Source organism: Patagioenas fasciata, chromosome W (genome assembly GCF_037038585.1).
Source record: "Patagioenas fasciata isolate bPatFas1 chromosome W, bPatFas1.hap1, whole genome shotgun sequence".
In the NCBI taxonomy this organism is placed as follows: Eukaryota; Metazoa; Chordata; class Aves; order Columbiformes; family Columbidae; genus Patagioenas; species Patagioenas fasciata.
The window spans coordinates 70,196,336-70,209,981 of NC_092559.1; the positions used below are offsets into that span (position 1 = coordinate 70,196,336).

Below are 13,646 nucleotides of genomic sequence, written 5' to 3' on the forward strand. Positions count from 1 at the left end.
TTGTGAGGGAGAGTAATTTTCCCAATCCATTTCACTTTGTGGTTATACAAATACTGTGTCAGTACAAAGGGAGCAGGAATGAACAGTGTGGAGAAGAAGAACATATTTCAGGAGTATTCCCACCATAGTCAGAAGAATAACCAGAGACTTTTTCTTCCCTTTGGGGAGAGGGACATGCAAGAACCAAAAGCCTCTTCTAATGTGTTTTTGAAGTCTTCATCCCACCCATTGCCTCCAGGGAGAGTGCTTATAAAAAAAACTCTGTTTTTTTACGGAAAATGAGTGTCTGAATAATTTTGGCTTAGGTATGACATGCAAGTCTACAGGCTAAAACAGTCAACAGCAGACGTTTTACCCCTTAGTAACAGTTTTCAGTTTCTCCCCTTAATATAATTCACAGTGAAACAACTGCATACTAAACAAGTTCCTTGAATCTTGTCTGACTTTGGTGCTAATGTGAGCACTACCATCAATACGGATATTAGAGAAGAGCAAAGAAAATTAATTTTCTAATGTAAAATTGCAGTGTTAGTGTCAATTGTTCATTGATTTTACACACAACTATTCATTTGAGAAAATAATGTCTATTCTTATCTTTTTTTTGTGATATTTCAATTTATCCCTACCATATTTGAAGTATTTTTCCGTGAAGCAAACTACAACAAATACTTCAGAACACATTTCTATTCTGAAGAATTATTTCTGTAATCATTAATCTTGAAATTAGTTTCCAGGTAAATTATATTCTCTTAGATAGGGGAAGTTTTGAAAATCAGTTCTGCAAACTCAAGATCTCTGAATCAAATTTTGTTGTTACTGGATCAACCAGTATCAGCAGGAATAAAAGTTAGGATTTCATCTCTTTAAGGATTCCATTGGTGGAACAGATCAAATAGATCCCGGAACTTTCAAGTACTGATTGCAAACAGGAATTAAGTAAAGAGTTTTGTTTTTCTCAGAAAATTAAGCAGATGAGACTTATAATGTAGGGCATAGATATTAGAAGAGTTACAATTTGTGCATAACTATTTAATAATGGTTAAATATTAACTACATTTTTTAAAAAGACCAACATTTTTCCACATAAAAAGTTACAGGTTTTTTTCTGATTTGACTGTTCTTTTGTATGAAAATGAGTTCTTAGCAGATTTATGAGAATTTAGAAGGAAAATGCTGTGAATGCCATCTCATGGTTTTCTTCCTTTTACATGTAACAAATATTTAAATGTGATATATTATATATTATGCATGGTCATGCAGTTTGAAGGCTTGCAACTCTCTTTTTCCTAGAAGGAAATTGACTTAGAACTGTTTCTGGATACACCATCCAAAGGGTAAAAATCTAAATTTTAAGTCAAATTATGGATACGTTATGAAAATGAAAGAAGGGAGAGAGGAATGAATGAAATTATATTTAATGGAATGGGAGAGAACAGAGTGGTAGTGAGGTCTGTGCTGTTCAACGTGTTCAGAAATAGTCTGAAAAAGTTGACAAACAACTGAGAGTTAAGTGACAATGCTAAGTTGTCATGGATAGTAAAGATGAGCAGGGGGAAAATCATAACTTTTCATATCTGATAAAGACCTTTCAGCTAATTATTATCATTTAGGAAAGAGAACTTGTAAGAGATAATTTTAAAAATGTCATCTTTGTGCTCAGTAGTGGTCAGAAATGCAAATCAAGTGTTAGGAATTATTAAGAACGGAAGACAAAAACCAATATAATTATAAAGAACAAGGATGGTTAAAGGTATGGAATGGCATTCGTACAAAAATTGTATGAAAGATGGTATGCTACAGAAGTCTGTTAAAATTGAAGAAGGTGAATAGGGAACAACTGTATGTTCTTTTTGATGCAAAAGGAGTGGATATCAAATGAAATGATCAGGTGCTCGATTAAAAATGAATGGCAGCAGTACTAATTCATGCAATATGCAGCAACACTGTGAACTCTTTCCTGTAGGATATTGTGAAAGTTAAGAGTATGCAAGAGTTCAGAACTCAAGTAGATAAATTAATAACCATTGGTTGACTTTTCTTCCATGAAATGCAAAGATAATGCTTTTTGCTCAGAAAATCTAAGCCACACATAGCAGTAAACTGAGAAAATTTACATGGAAATATCATTGTTTTCACACTAATCAGCTATCTGGTTTTATTTGTTGTCAGAGACAGGATATTTGGCTAGCTGGAACTCTGTTTTGATGCAGTTTGATGTCTGTTATATTCTTATGACAATAGCAAAGCAATGCAAAATGTTACAAAACTGTATAAAAGTATTTGGGGAGGGAAGTACAGGAGTTGGGCAGAACTGGAAAAATGTTCAGAGATGAAGGAAGGCTGTAAATGTGATTGTGTTTTCCTGAATTGGTTAACTTAACAGTACTTTACATAATTTTCACCAAAAAAATTAACTCACTACGATCTTTCTTGCATAATTATTTACAAAAAATTAAAATACTACTGAATTAGAAAGATAATCTGTATCTTCTTTGAGTTGATCTAAGCAACTATGAATCTGGTCTTAGATGTTGCTTATGGCAAGAATCATGAAGATTATTCCTAAGGAATAAAGTGTACGTATTCATCTTTGTGTCAACACTGTTCTATATTGTCCTGTCTTTTCATTGGATGTCCTTTCTTTTGTGTTTCTTTTCCTTAGAAACAACCTAAAAAAATTAATAACATTATTTATTTTAATAGCAAACCTGTTACCCAAACATACTTATGGAAATATTTTTTAAGCATAAAAAATATTGCAGACAGCCAGTTGTTTCAAAAAGTTATTTTTCAATTTGTTCTTTTTTAACACTTAAGGTGAGTGAAGCAGGTGTTCACAGACCCCATGTTGGTGGAATTCATGGACGCAGTAATGATGGAGCTTATTCGCTTGTACTAGCTGGAGGATTTGAAGATGAAGTGGTATGTCATTTAGTCAAATCACTAATGTTATTTTAAAGTTTATAAAGATGAAAAGTGATGTCTGTTACTGATCCTAAAATTAGTACTTATGAAAATATGAGTATGCAAAAATTACTACTACCCAATATCTAATTTGCTATGTGTTACTATTTTTAGAATAAATTTTAAAATATTTTTTCTTAAAAAATATTCTTGATCTCACATTAATTGCATCTGAATTTTAAAATGTTGATGAGAGTCAAGTTTCAATGTGCTTATATAGTCTGAATTTATTATAAAGTCTCATATTTTACAAGTCACAGAATAACAATCATTGAGGTTGGAAGGGACCTTTTGAGAGGGTCTAGTCCAACATTCCTGCTCAAGCAGAGTCACCTAGAGCAGGACTGTGTCCAGTCAGCTTTTGAATATATCTATTTACAGAGACTCCACAGACTCTCTGGGCAGCCTGTTGCAGTTTTCGACCACCCTCACAGTAAAAAGTATTTCCTTATATTCAGACAGAACCTCCTGTGTTTCAGTTTGTGCCCATTGCCTCTTGTCTTGCCATTGAGCACCACTGAAAATAGCCTTTTCACTCTCCCTTCAGATGTTTGTATATATTGATGAGAACCCCCCTGAACCTTCTCTTCTCTAGGCTAAACAGTCCTAGGTCCCTCAGACTCTCCTCACAGAAGAGATGCTCCACTCTTATAATCATCTTAGTGGCCCTTCGTTGGACTCTGTCCAGTATGTCCATGTCTCTCTTGTACTGGAGAGCCTGGAACTGGACACAGGGCTACAAGTGTGGCCTCACCAGTGCTGAGTAGATGGGAAGGACCACCTTCCTCCATCTGCTAGCAATGCTATGCAGTCCTGGATATTGTTAGCCTTTCTTTCCACAAGAGCACATTGCTGGCTCATGTTCAACTTGTCCACTAGGACTCTGTCTCATCCCACTTGGTGGAATGAGGGCTATGGATACTCTGTGCAGTAACTCAAAGTAATGACAATTACTCCACAGGTTCAATTAAATCATGAACTTACTAAAAACTCAGTGGAATTACAGCAAATAGTGGTTTGGCAAAAGTTTGTAATTATATCATAAAACTTAGCAAGACTTTAACAACAAAACTTGCAAGATATTTCTCTTATGTGCCCAGAACAAAGTTAGAGAGAAAGAGAGAGGAAAAGGAGAGAGATAGATTAAGATATCAGAAGAAAGGCAAGATCTCAGCATTCTGCAGGTCGTTCCAGCAACCTCCTCTGTAGCTGTCTTAGTGATGAGTGCAATGAAATTTCATTAATGCCATGCAGCACATGCACATACACAGACACATCCCTCCAGTGTCCTGAGTGAGAAAGTTTTATAACCCAGTCCATTTGCATGCGAGATAGGAGAGGGCGGTTCATCTCCTCCCTCTGCTCACTCCATGCTAATCAAGAAGATTGTTCCAGAAATAGGTTGGGGGTCTCTGGTGATCTCAAAAGTGCCTAGAAGTGAGTCATTTTGTCCGCTAAGAGTAGCTAGTGGTTCGTGATTTCTCCCAGCGGCTGATTGTCTGCTAGATGACCCATCTTGGTTTCAGCCCAATTAACCAGGAATGAGGACTGAGGTCTTGGTAGGACCTTCACAAACACTGTTAGTTGTCTTTATCTCAAAAATTTATGCCTTCATTTTGCAAGGCCTTGAAGAAATAGGCACAAGTACTATCTCCACAGCGCTTTAATCTATTCCTTTCAGAATCTGCAAAAAACAGCTGTTTAAGGCATAACATATACTGTTAATGTGTCCTTTGTTTTGCAGTTATGGGGGGGTGCTTCAAGGCTGTCACATACTCCAAGGGTGTTTTCTGCCAAGTTGCTTTCCAGCTGGTGGTCCCCCAGCATGTACTGGTGCCTGGGGTTATTTTGCTCCAAGTTTTAAGACTTGACATTTCCTTTTGTTGAACTCCATGATGTTACTCTCAGCCCATTTCTCAAGTGTGTTGAGATCCCTCTGAAAGCCAATACAACCCTCCGATATATCAAGTGATGTAGAAGTTATATACTTCAAGTTCTGTCCTGGTCATTTCTTCTACTACTGTCAAGTTAAACAGATGAATGCCTCCTCTTTTGGAGTCATTATACCTCTGAAGTTAAATATATCACATTTTAATTTTAGTGAGGTCAGGACAAAAAAATGCCTGTGACTTGGACATACAGGAAAGACATAGTGGAGAAAGTCTAGTGGAGGATTACTAAGCTGATCAGGGATTTGAAACACATGACATAAATAGAGAGAACTGAGTATGTTCAGCTGTAAGAAGAGAAGGCTTAGGGGGATCTTACTGCTGTCTTCAGCTACATAATGGGAGCTGTTTAGTCAACAATGTGCCCTTGTGGCCAAGAAGACCAACGGCATCCTGGGGTGAATTAAGAAAAGTGTGACCAGCAGGTCGAGGGAGGTTATCCTCCCCCTCTTCTCTGCCCTGGTGAGGCTGCATCTGGAGTAGTGTGTCCAGTTCTGGGCCCTTGAGTTCAAGAAGGACAAGGAATTACTGGAGGAAATCCAGCAGCGGGCTATGAAGATGATTAGGGGCCTAGAGCATCTTTCTTATGAGGAGAGACTGAGAGTGCTGGGTCTGTTCAGCCTGGAGAAGAGAAGGCTGAGAGGGGATCTCATCAATGTTTATAAATATCTCAAGGGTGGATGTCAAGAGGATGGGACCAGAATCCTTTCAGTAGTGCCCAACAACAGGATGAAGGGCAATGAGCACAGGCTGAAGCATAGGATGTTCCATCTGAATATGATGAAAAACTTTTTTATTTTGAGGGTGACAGAGCACTGGAAAAGGCTGCCCAGAGAGCCCTTTCGGTAATTATTCTACATAATCCACCCCGTGACTATAGTCGCTCAGCTTTACAGTATTTAGTCACAATCAGGGATGTCAATTGTGTGCTCATTGTGGGTATTGTTAAGTACATATATCTCTTGTGGAGATATTAGATAGGTTAGACGTTTCATCACAATCCAAATTCTAACATATAGTGCTATTATTAAAACAAGACACAACAAAGTGAGTGCTAATAGGACAACGATAAGATGCAACATTTTGTTAAAGAGTCCGGTAGCAGTCAGTGACCATCCAAAAAGAGTGTCCCACCACTTGTATTCTCCATTCTTCAACACTCATGCCAGCACGTGGTGTATTTCTTCTGCATCATGATGGATAGTAATCAAAGTTTTTTGTCCATTTTCTTTGACTTGTTGCAGCAGTCGATATAAATCATCATGCTGTGAGAGTCTCTTTACCAGGGTGAAATCCTTTCCGATCAGGGTAGGCAGCAGATCATTGATCAGCATGTAGTTAGATTGCAACAGCTGAGAAGTTGTGACAGGAGCTAACTAAAATCGCATCCTATGATTTTAGTAAAATTACAAACACAAGCATTAGAATGATTACTGGTAGCTACTGTAATGTTGTCTACAAGTATAAAATCACAGACAGTTCTCATACATGCATGTCCTTTCCCAATATATACAAGTATGGTTTCAGGATTTTCATGAGGATGTATCTCAAAGTGGCAAACATTTTGTTCTGTGTCAAGGCAAATGTCATGAGCTTTGATGGTATTACTTTCACAGATGAATCCTTGTTGTTCTCACACAATGCATGCATCAACATTCATGATTTGCCATTTATTTCCCTTTTGTCGACCCCTGTCGACTCTATCTGCTTCATCAAATAGAGTACTGTTCCATTGTGATTCAATTCTAACCCTTCTTTCTCACGGGTACACCTTAATATCTTCAAGGTCGATCTCTGTTCCCATACTCTCCGTCAGGGAATCCACAGACCCGCCGTAGTCCCACACAGATCACTAGTAACAGTAGATAGTTTATTTGCAAGTGCCTCAGCATCTATACTGTTTAAGACTCCCAGTCCTGTTCCTAGGATACCGGTCACATCTCTCTTTGGTAATTTGAGAGATGTGAGGGTTCATGTACACAACCATGATGACCATACTGTGTAAAATGTATTCAGGAACGGTGAGCAGGTAGGCTTGATCATGGATGCAAGGGTGAATTATCATGGACTCCACACAATCCAATGTGAATTCAAGCGAAGCCAATTTATTACAGAAACAAGCCTCCTTATATATGCAATTATTTCCTGATCACACGTCCACGCTCCAAGCATGCATTAACTGATTGGATATTGTTTATGTTCACGAGCTGTCCACGTGCCCAAGTCTCACTGCTAATAGGTCTGTTGATTTACGTTGTGTTGCTGCCCTGCAGCCGCCGAACTGCCCCACTCCCACAGCAGATCCTATTTTCAGCTTGACGAGGTGACCTTGAAATTCCTTTGGGCCTGACTAGTTCAATAACAAATCTCCATCTAATAGAAACCTATCCACACATTAACTTCAAGAAAATCCCTCATATCTCCCACACATGGAGATGTCAATTTGCATTGATAATTCTACTCATTTGAGGGACCATGATGGATTATGCAGCATCTGCTGTTGACCTGTGGTTTTTACTACATACGGTCCAATTTTGGATAACTGTGGGGTCAGCATCTTTTCTTTTAGTGGAGTCATGGTAGAGGCAACCATGGTGGAAGACCACAGTGGCTAAGTTTAATTTGCCACTACCGCTGATGAAAAGTAGCCTCATATTTCCAGTATAGGCAACATGAGTGTGGGACCATACACATCCTGGGTTCCTTTGGCTGCCAATCGAGGGAACCAGATGGTTAAGGTAAAGAATAACACCACAGATCCAATTTGTTGGTCTGTCATCTCATTGATATTGGCTAATCCATCCACGTGTGGTTCCTTCAAGATTCCTGTGAATACAAAAAGAAGAGATATGTTCTGTTGGGCGTGCAACCAGAAGGATTATTTAAATAAGATGGTGTGATCCACAGGGTGCTGATCCAGTGTATTTTCCCTGAACACTCTTTAGTTTCCATGCAGAGGTATTTTGGGTGTCATTAGTACTGTTGGTACTGTTCCAATCTGAGGCATTTTCACCAGTAATTGTTGCCCAGTGTAGAATCCCATAGGATATTCTCCTGGTTTAGTATGAACCTTTGGGGTGACTGAAGTAACAGATGTGCAGAAGGCTACTCCATCTGTTGTTCAGCTGATAGATGTCATTGGACAATCGCAGATGCCACCCAAATTGTATATACTTTAATATTACCCTCAGTGTTTGTCATGATTTCATTAATGCCTTCCAGATATGCGTACCTGTCGAGGGTTAAGATTGCGGGGTGACAACAAAAACCCTGGCAGATATATTGTTAACCTCCTCTCCCCCCACTTCCCCCTTTTGCCCCTCCCTCTCCCCCCTTCCCACTCAGGACAGGTGATCGGGAGGGAAAGAAGGACAGAGAGAAGAGAGTTGGAAAAATTAAAGATGTTTTACTAATGCTACTAATAAGAATAGAGAAGGGAAAAAAGGAAAAGGGACGAGATCCTTGTGATCTCCCACTTTTATATGAAGTATTCACGTGAATGGAATGTTATACACAGTTGGTCAGTTTCTTGGTCACCGGTTTCTCGTTGCCCCTCTCGCGAGATGTCCATCCATGCTTATCAATAAGTTTGCATTCCGTTGCTAGGTTTACCAAAACATGTGTCTGGTTCTCCAGGAAAATGCAGCTAATATGAAGGCTTTAGCTGACAGGTAAATTCACTAAAAGAGAAACTTGTTTTTTAACAAAACCAGGACAGTACCACTTGTGAACTGTGGGTTTCTGAGCAAGGTCAGCAGGTGGTGGTGTACCCTCTCAGCAGTGTTTGGAACTGCAATGGTTAGACACGTAGTGTTAGCATTTAATTGCCCGTAATCTACTGTAAAATTCCACTGCCCAGTTGGTGGTTTTTTTTGTGTTGTTTTTTTTGTTTTGTTTTTGTTTGTTTGTGGTTTTGTTTGTTTCTGGGTTTTTTTGGTTTTTTGTTGTGTTTTTTGTTTGTGTGTTTGTTTTCGTGGGTTTTGTTTGTTTGTTTGTTTTTTACTGGCCAAATTGGTGAATTATAGGATGAATGAGTTATTAAAATAATGCCTCTGTTTTCTAATTCTGTCATCACGCCATCAGTGTCATTTGCCACAGCTGTTTCTTTAGAAATATTTTATATTTGTGCCCCGGTATCAAGAAGTAAGTCTGCTAAAACATTTCGAGCTCCAACGGGAATTGCGATGGTAGGTTCGGAGCTTCTACCAGAGAACCATTGAACTGCAAGCACACGCCGAGTGGAGTGGCTCACTGCTTCCCCTGGGCACTGAAGTTTTATTGCTGAAATGCTGCTGAGTCACTCAGACTGAGCTCTGGTGCAGAAGACACGGTTCCCATAGAGGCAGGGGGGTTTCCAACTAGACGATTCTCTCCAGCTGAGTTATTCTTCCTACTTAGAGAATGAACTAATAATTCGAGGTTATTATTGCACATGCCTTGTAAAACTTGTCAAGGTACTCCTAAGTCTAATGCCTTACATGACAAATCATTTTGCTCTCTGTCAAATGTGTGTCTCTGCTCAGGGCAGGAGTCAGGAGTGCGAATCTGATGAATGCACTGAGCGTTATCAGCAGACTTTCCACTGGCTGAATTAATCCAGCCCATTCAGCACCCACATTTAACTGTCATGTACAAATTCACCCCAAGTAGGAATGTGAGTGTCTCAGTCTCTGTTTTGATCTGTGTTTTGATCTCCGCCTCTATCTCATTTACCACCACGAGTGCCATGGGCAGCTTGTATGCAGTCTTGGATGCAATCCTGAGTATTTGCTACAAACATTTTAAGGCTCTCAGGGAGACCATGAATGAGAGGAGTTAAACGTGCTAGATCAATGGAGGCCAGCACTGGAGATTTTCTAAACTCCTCCCGTTCATATAGAGCTTGAACACACGCTGCTTTCTGAACAGACGCTGCTAAATCGGTAAAACCAGATGTCTTGATTTCTAGCAGCTTTCCTCTCTCCTGGGGATCTATTCCCCTGGCCCAAAATGCTACTCTTGCAATTAAGGAGTAATTGTGGTCTCTGGGTAGAGTCATCAGAATTACCCTTGGACCCGAGTAGCCTCCCACTTCGTCCTCACTTCGCATAATTCTATCTCTGCCTGTCAGAGAGACTCAGACATATTCAACTTAAGATTCCTCTGTCTGTCATTAATATTTTTCTTTCAGCTGCATTAACTCTGCCGGAGTCCAGGGGATGATTCACGTTGTGACTTGAATGTCCTCCTCTTCTTTGTTAACAGCAGCCTCATTTTTAATTACAGGTTATAATGAGACTGGTTGCAAGGTCTCAGTTAAATCTTTCTCCTCACATTCAGGCAATAAATTATGAATCTGTCTGAGTCAGAGGAAGGCATTTTTTGAAGCCGTAAGTTTACTTTTCCAAGCATTGCTTTCAAACGACCATTCGCATCTTTAAGAAAATTATTTTCGCTCATGATTGTATCAACATGAGTTCCTAATTTTTCCCCTGTTTTTCAAAAGCCAATGATGATTTTAGCACTTTATTTTCAGACTCCATTGCCTGATATTCAGCATGTGCAATTTGTCTGGGAGAAGGGGATATCTGAGATTCTTGGAAATCTTGCTGAGCAAATGACAAACAGGGTCTCAAGACTGCACGAATCGCTCCCTTGACTTTGCCCATTTTAGCTTTCTGTGTAATTAAACATTGTTCGATGCCTTCTATCACTTTCTTTCCATCCTTCCAAAATTTACGAGCCCACTCCTTCCCAGTCTGGGAAGGGGTACATTTTTGCAGCAGTTTATCCATAACACCCTGCTCTTGCTACACCATTTTTTCCGTTGCATTAAGATAATTAATTTAGCAGAAGTTAAACTCTGTGCAATGCAGCTAGGCTGAACTCCTGAGTGATGCAAATAACTTCAAGTCAGCAGGCAAAACATCCCCTTGCCCAGCTCACCCTACCAGGTGCCTCTATACAAGAGGTACGAGGCTCTGAAAGTGGAAGGCCAACCAATGGCCAATGAAAACAAAGAACCATCTACACCACAGGTGCTCACACGACCTGAAAGGCCTGCCCCCCCGTATTATGACCACCTCCACAAGAAAAAAAAAAGGAAGTTTATAGTTGTAGGCAATTCCCTTCTGGGGGTTACGGAGGGTCCAATATACCGGAAGGATCCTCCTCTTAGGGAAGTCTGCTGCCTTCCTGGGGCCCAGGTTAAGGACATGACCAGCCTGGTACAACCTTTGGACTACTACCCATTACCGGTTTTTCATGTGGGTGGTGATCAGGTTGTGACCCGTAATCCAAGGACAATTAAAAGAGACTTCAGGGTCTTGGGATGGTTGGTGAGGGAATCAAGTGCACAGGTTATTTTCTTCTCTCTTCTTCCATTTATGGGCAGTGACATTAGAAGAAACAGATGGGTGCACTTGATTAACACAAGGCGCCGTGCTTGGTGTCACCACCACAATTTTGGCTTTTTTGATAATGGGATGGCCTACATGGCACCAGGTTTGCTAGTGTGGGATGGAGTTCATAAAGGGAAGAAGGTCTTTGCGCATAAGCTAGCAGGGATCATTGACAGGGCTTTAAACTAGATATGATGGGGGAGGGGGATGTAATCGGATTCGCCTGTGACATGCTGTGGAATGAGACAGCAAGCACAGAGGGGCAAGGAGAAGCAGGCTCTAAACTGATGAGCTTGGGGTGGGGTCCAAAGTGGTGATGCTCACGCAATCACGTCCAACTGGGGAACATACCAGACCAACCAGGGCAGTGACAAATATTCCTTAGCTGCCTCCCAAGATGAGAACCAGAGGGCCAACCACCTCAAGGGTACACATGGCTGCGGTAGATCTTTCTGCACCCCTCATGAGAAACCTGCATGCTTGAGTACTTCCCTGTAGTGTCTGTACACCAACGCGCATAGCATGGAGAATAAACAGGAAGAATTAGAGATCTATGCACGTTCACAGGGCCATGATCTCATTGCTATTATGGAGACGTGATGGGACAGCTCACATGACTGGGATGTTGTCATGGAAGGCTATGTAGTTTTTTGGAAAGACAGGCCAGCAAGGTGAGGTGGAGGAGTTGCACTTCATGTGAGAGAACAACTCAAATGTCTTGAACTCTGCTTAGGGGGGATGACAAGCGAGTTGAATCCTTATGGGTAAAAATTAAGGGACAAGCCAACAAGGGGGACACTGTTGTGAGTGTTTACTACAGGCCACCTGATCAGGAGGAGGAAGTTGATGAGGCTTTCTACAGACAGCTGGAAGTAGCCTCATGATCACATGCCCTGGTTCTCCTGGGAGACTTCAATCACCCTGACATCTGCTGGGTGGGCAACACAGCTCAGCATGCACGGTCCAGGAGGTTCCTACAGATCACTGGTGACAACTTTTTGACACAGATGGTGGAGGAGCCAACGAGGAGAGGTGTGCTGCTGGACCTTGTCCTAACAAACCGAGAAGAAATGGTTGGAGATGTCACAGTTAGGGTCAGCCTCTGCTGCAGCGACCATGAGATGCTGGAGTTCAGGATCATGCGTGGAAGAACTAAAACCATGGACTTGGTCAGGCTTGGAAGAATCTCATGGGATAGAGCTCTAGAAGGTCCAAGAGAGCTGGCTAATATTCAAACATCACTTCCTCCAAGTTCAAGACAGATGCATGCCTATGAGCAAGAAATCAAGTAAAGGGAGTAAGAGTCCAGCATGAATGAGTAAGGAACTCCAGTCAAAACTCAGGTGAAAGAAGGATGTTTATGTAATGAAAAAAAGGGACAGGTCACCTGGGAGAAAAACAAGGAGACTGCTAGAATATGCAGGGATGCAGTGAGGAAGGCCAAGCTTCACTTGGAAGCAAATCTGGCCAGGGATGTCAAGGACAAGAAGAAGGGCTTCTTCATGTATATCAGCAGCAAAAGGAAGGTTAGGGAAAATGTAGGTCCACTGCTGAATGAGGTGAGTGCCCTGGTGATGGATGATACAGAGAAGGCAGAGATACTGAATGCCTTCTTCGCTTCTGTCTTTACTGCTAAAATTGGACCTCAGGTATCCCAGGCCATAGAGACTAGAAACTACAGACCAGTCGGCCTCACCTCCATCCCTGGAAAGGTGATGGAACAGCTCATTCTGGATATCATCTCCAAGCATGTGGAGAAAAAGAAGGTTATTAGGAGTAGTCAGCATGGGTTCACCAAAGGGAAACCATGTTTGACCAACCTGATAGACTTGTATGATGGTATGACTGGCTAGGTAGACAAGAAGAACCAAGAAGAAATGGTTGGAGATGTAATGGTTGGGGGCAGCCTTAGCTAAAGCGACCACGAGATAGTAGAGTTCAGGATCCTGCGTGGAGGAAGCAGGACAATAAGTAGGACTAAAACCATGGACTTCAGCAGCGTGAACTTTGGGCTCTTCAAGGTCCTACTTGGAAGAATCCTATGGGATAGGGCTCTAGAAGGTAGGGGGGTCCAAGAGAGCTGGCTAATATTCAAACATCACTTCCTCCAAGCTCAAGACTTGAACAAAGAGTAATTTGAAGAACTCCTTATCAGGACCTCCTGTCCTTGCAGTTAGAACATCCTGGAACCTGTGCACTTAGTTGAGTTTGTTTAACATATATCTTTAAACTGTCAGCTAAAGTGTCCTTTAGATGAACTTTGCTCATTATAAGCTCATTATAGTACTGAAAATCACACCCACAGGAGCGAAGACCCCTGCCCAAGTGAAGACCCTTACCCATGAACATGTGT

General features: G+C 41.0%; 1 protein-coding gene across 2 annotated transcripts in view; it reads left to right on the top strand.

Moving 5' to 3' along the window:
* The window catches only part of LOC136114494 (E3 ubiquitin-protein ligase UHRF2-like), a 144,679-nt gene that overhangs the window by 106,847 nt on the left and 24,186 nt on the right, over positions 1 to 13,646 (top strand). For both annotated transcript variants that reach the window (XM_071801618.1, XM_071801619.1), the window contains one exon: positions 2,818 to 2,922. In XM_071801618.1, the coding sequence (XP_071657719.1) occupies positions 2,818 to 2,922 (105 nt within the window). The remainder of the gene's footprint in view (positions 1 to 2,817; positions 2,923 to 13,646) is intronic.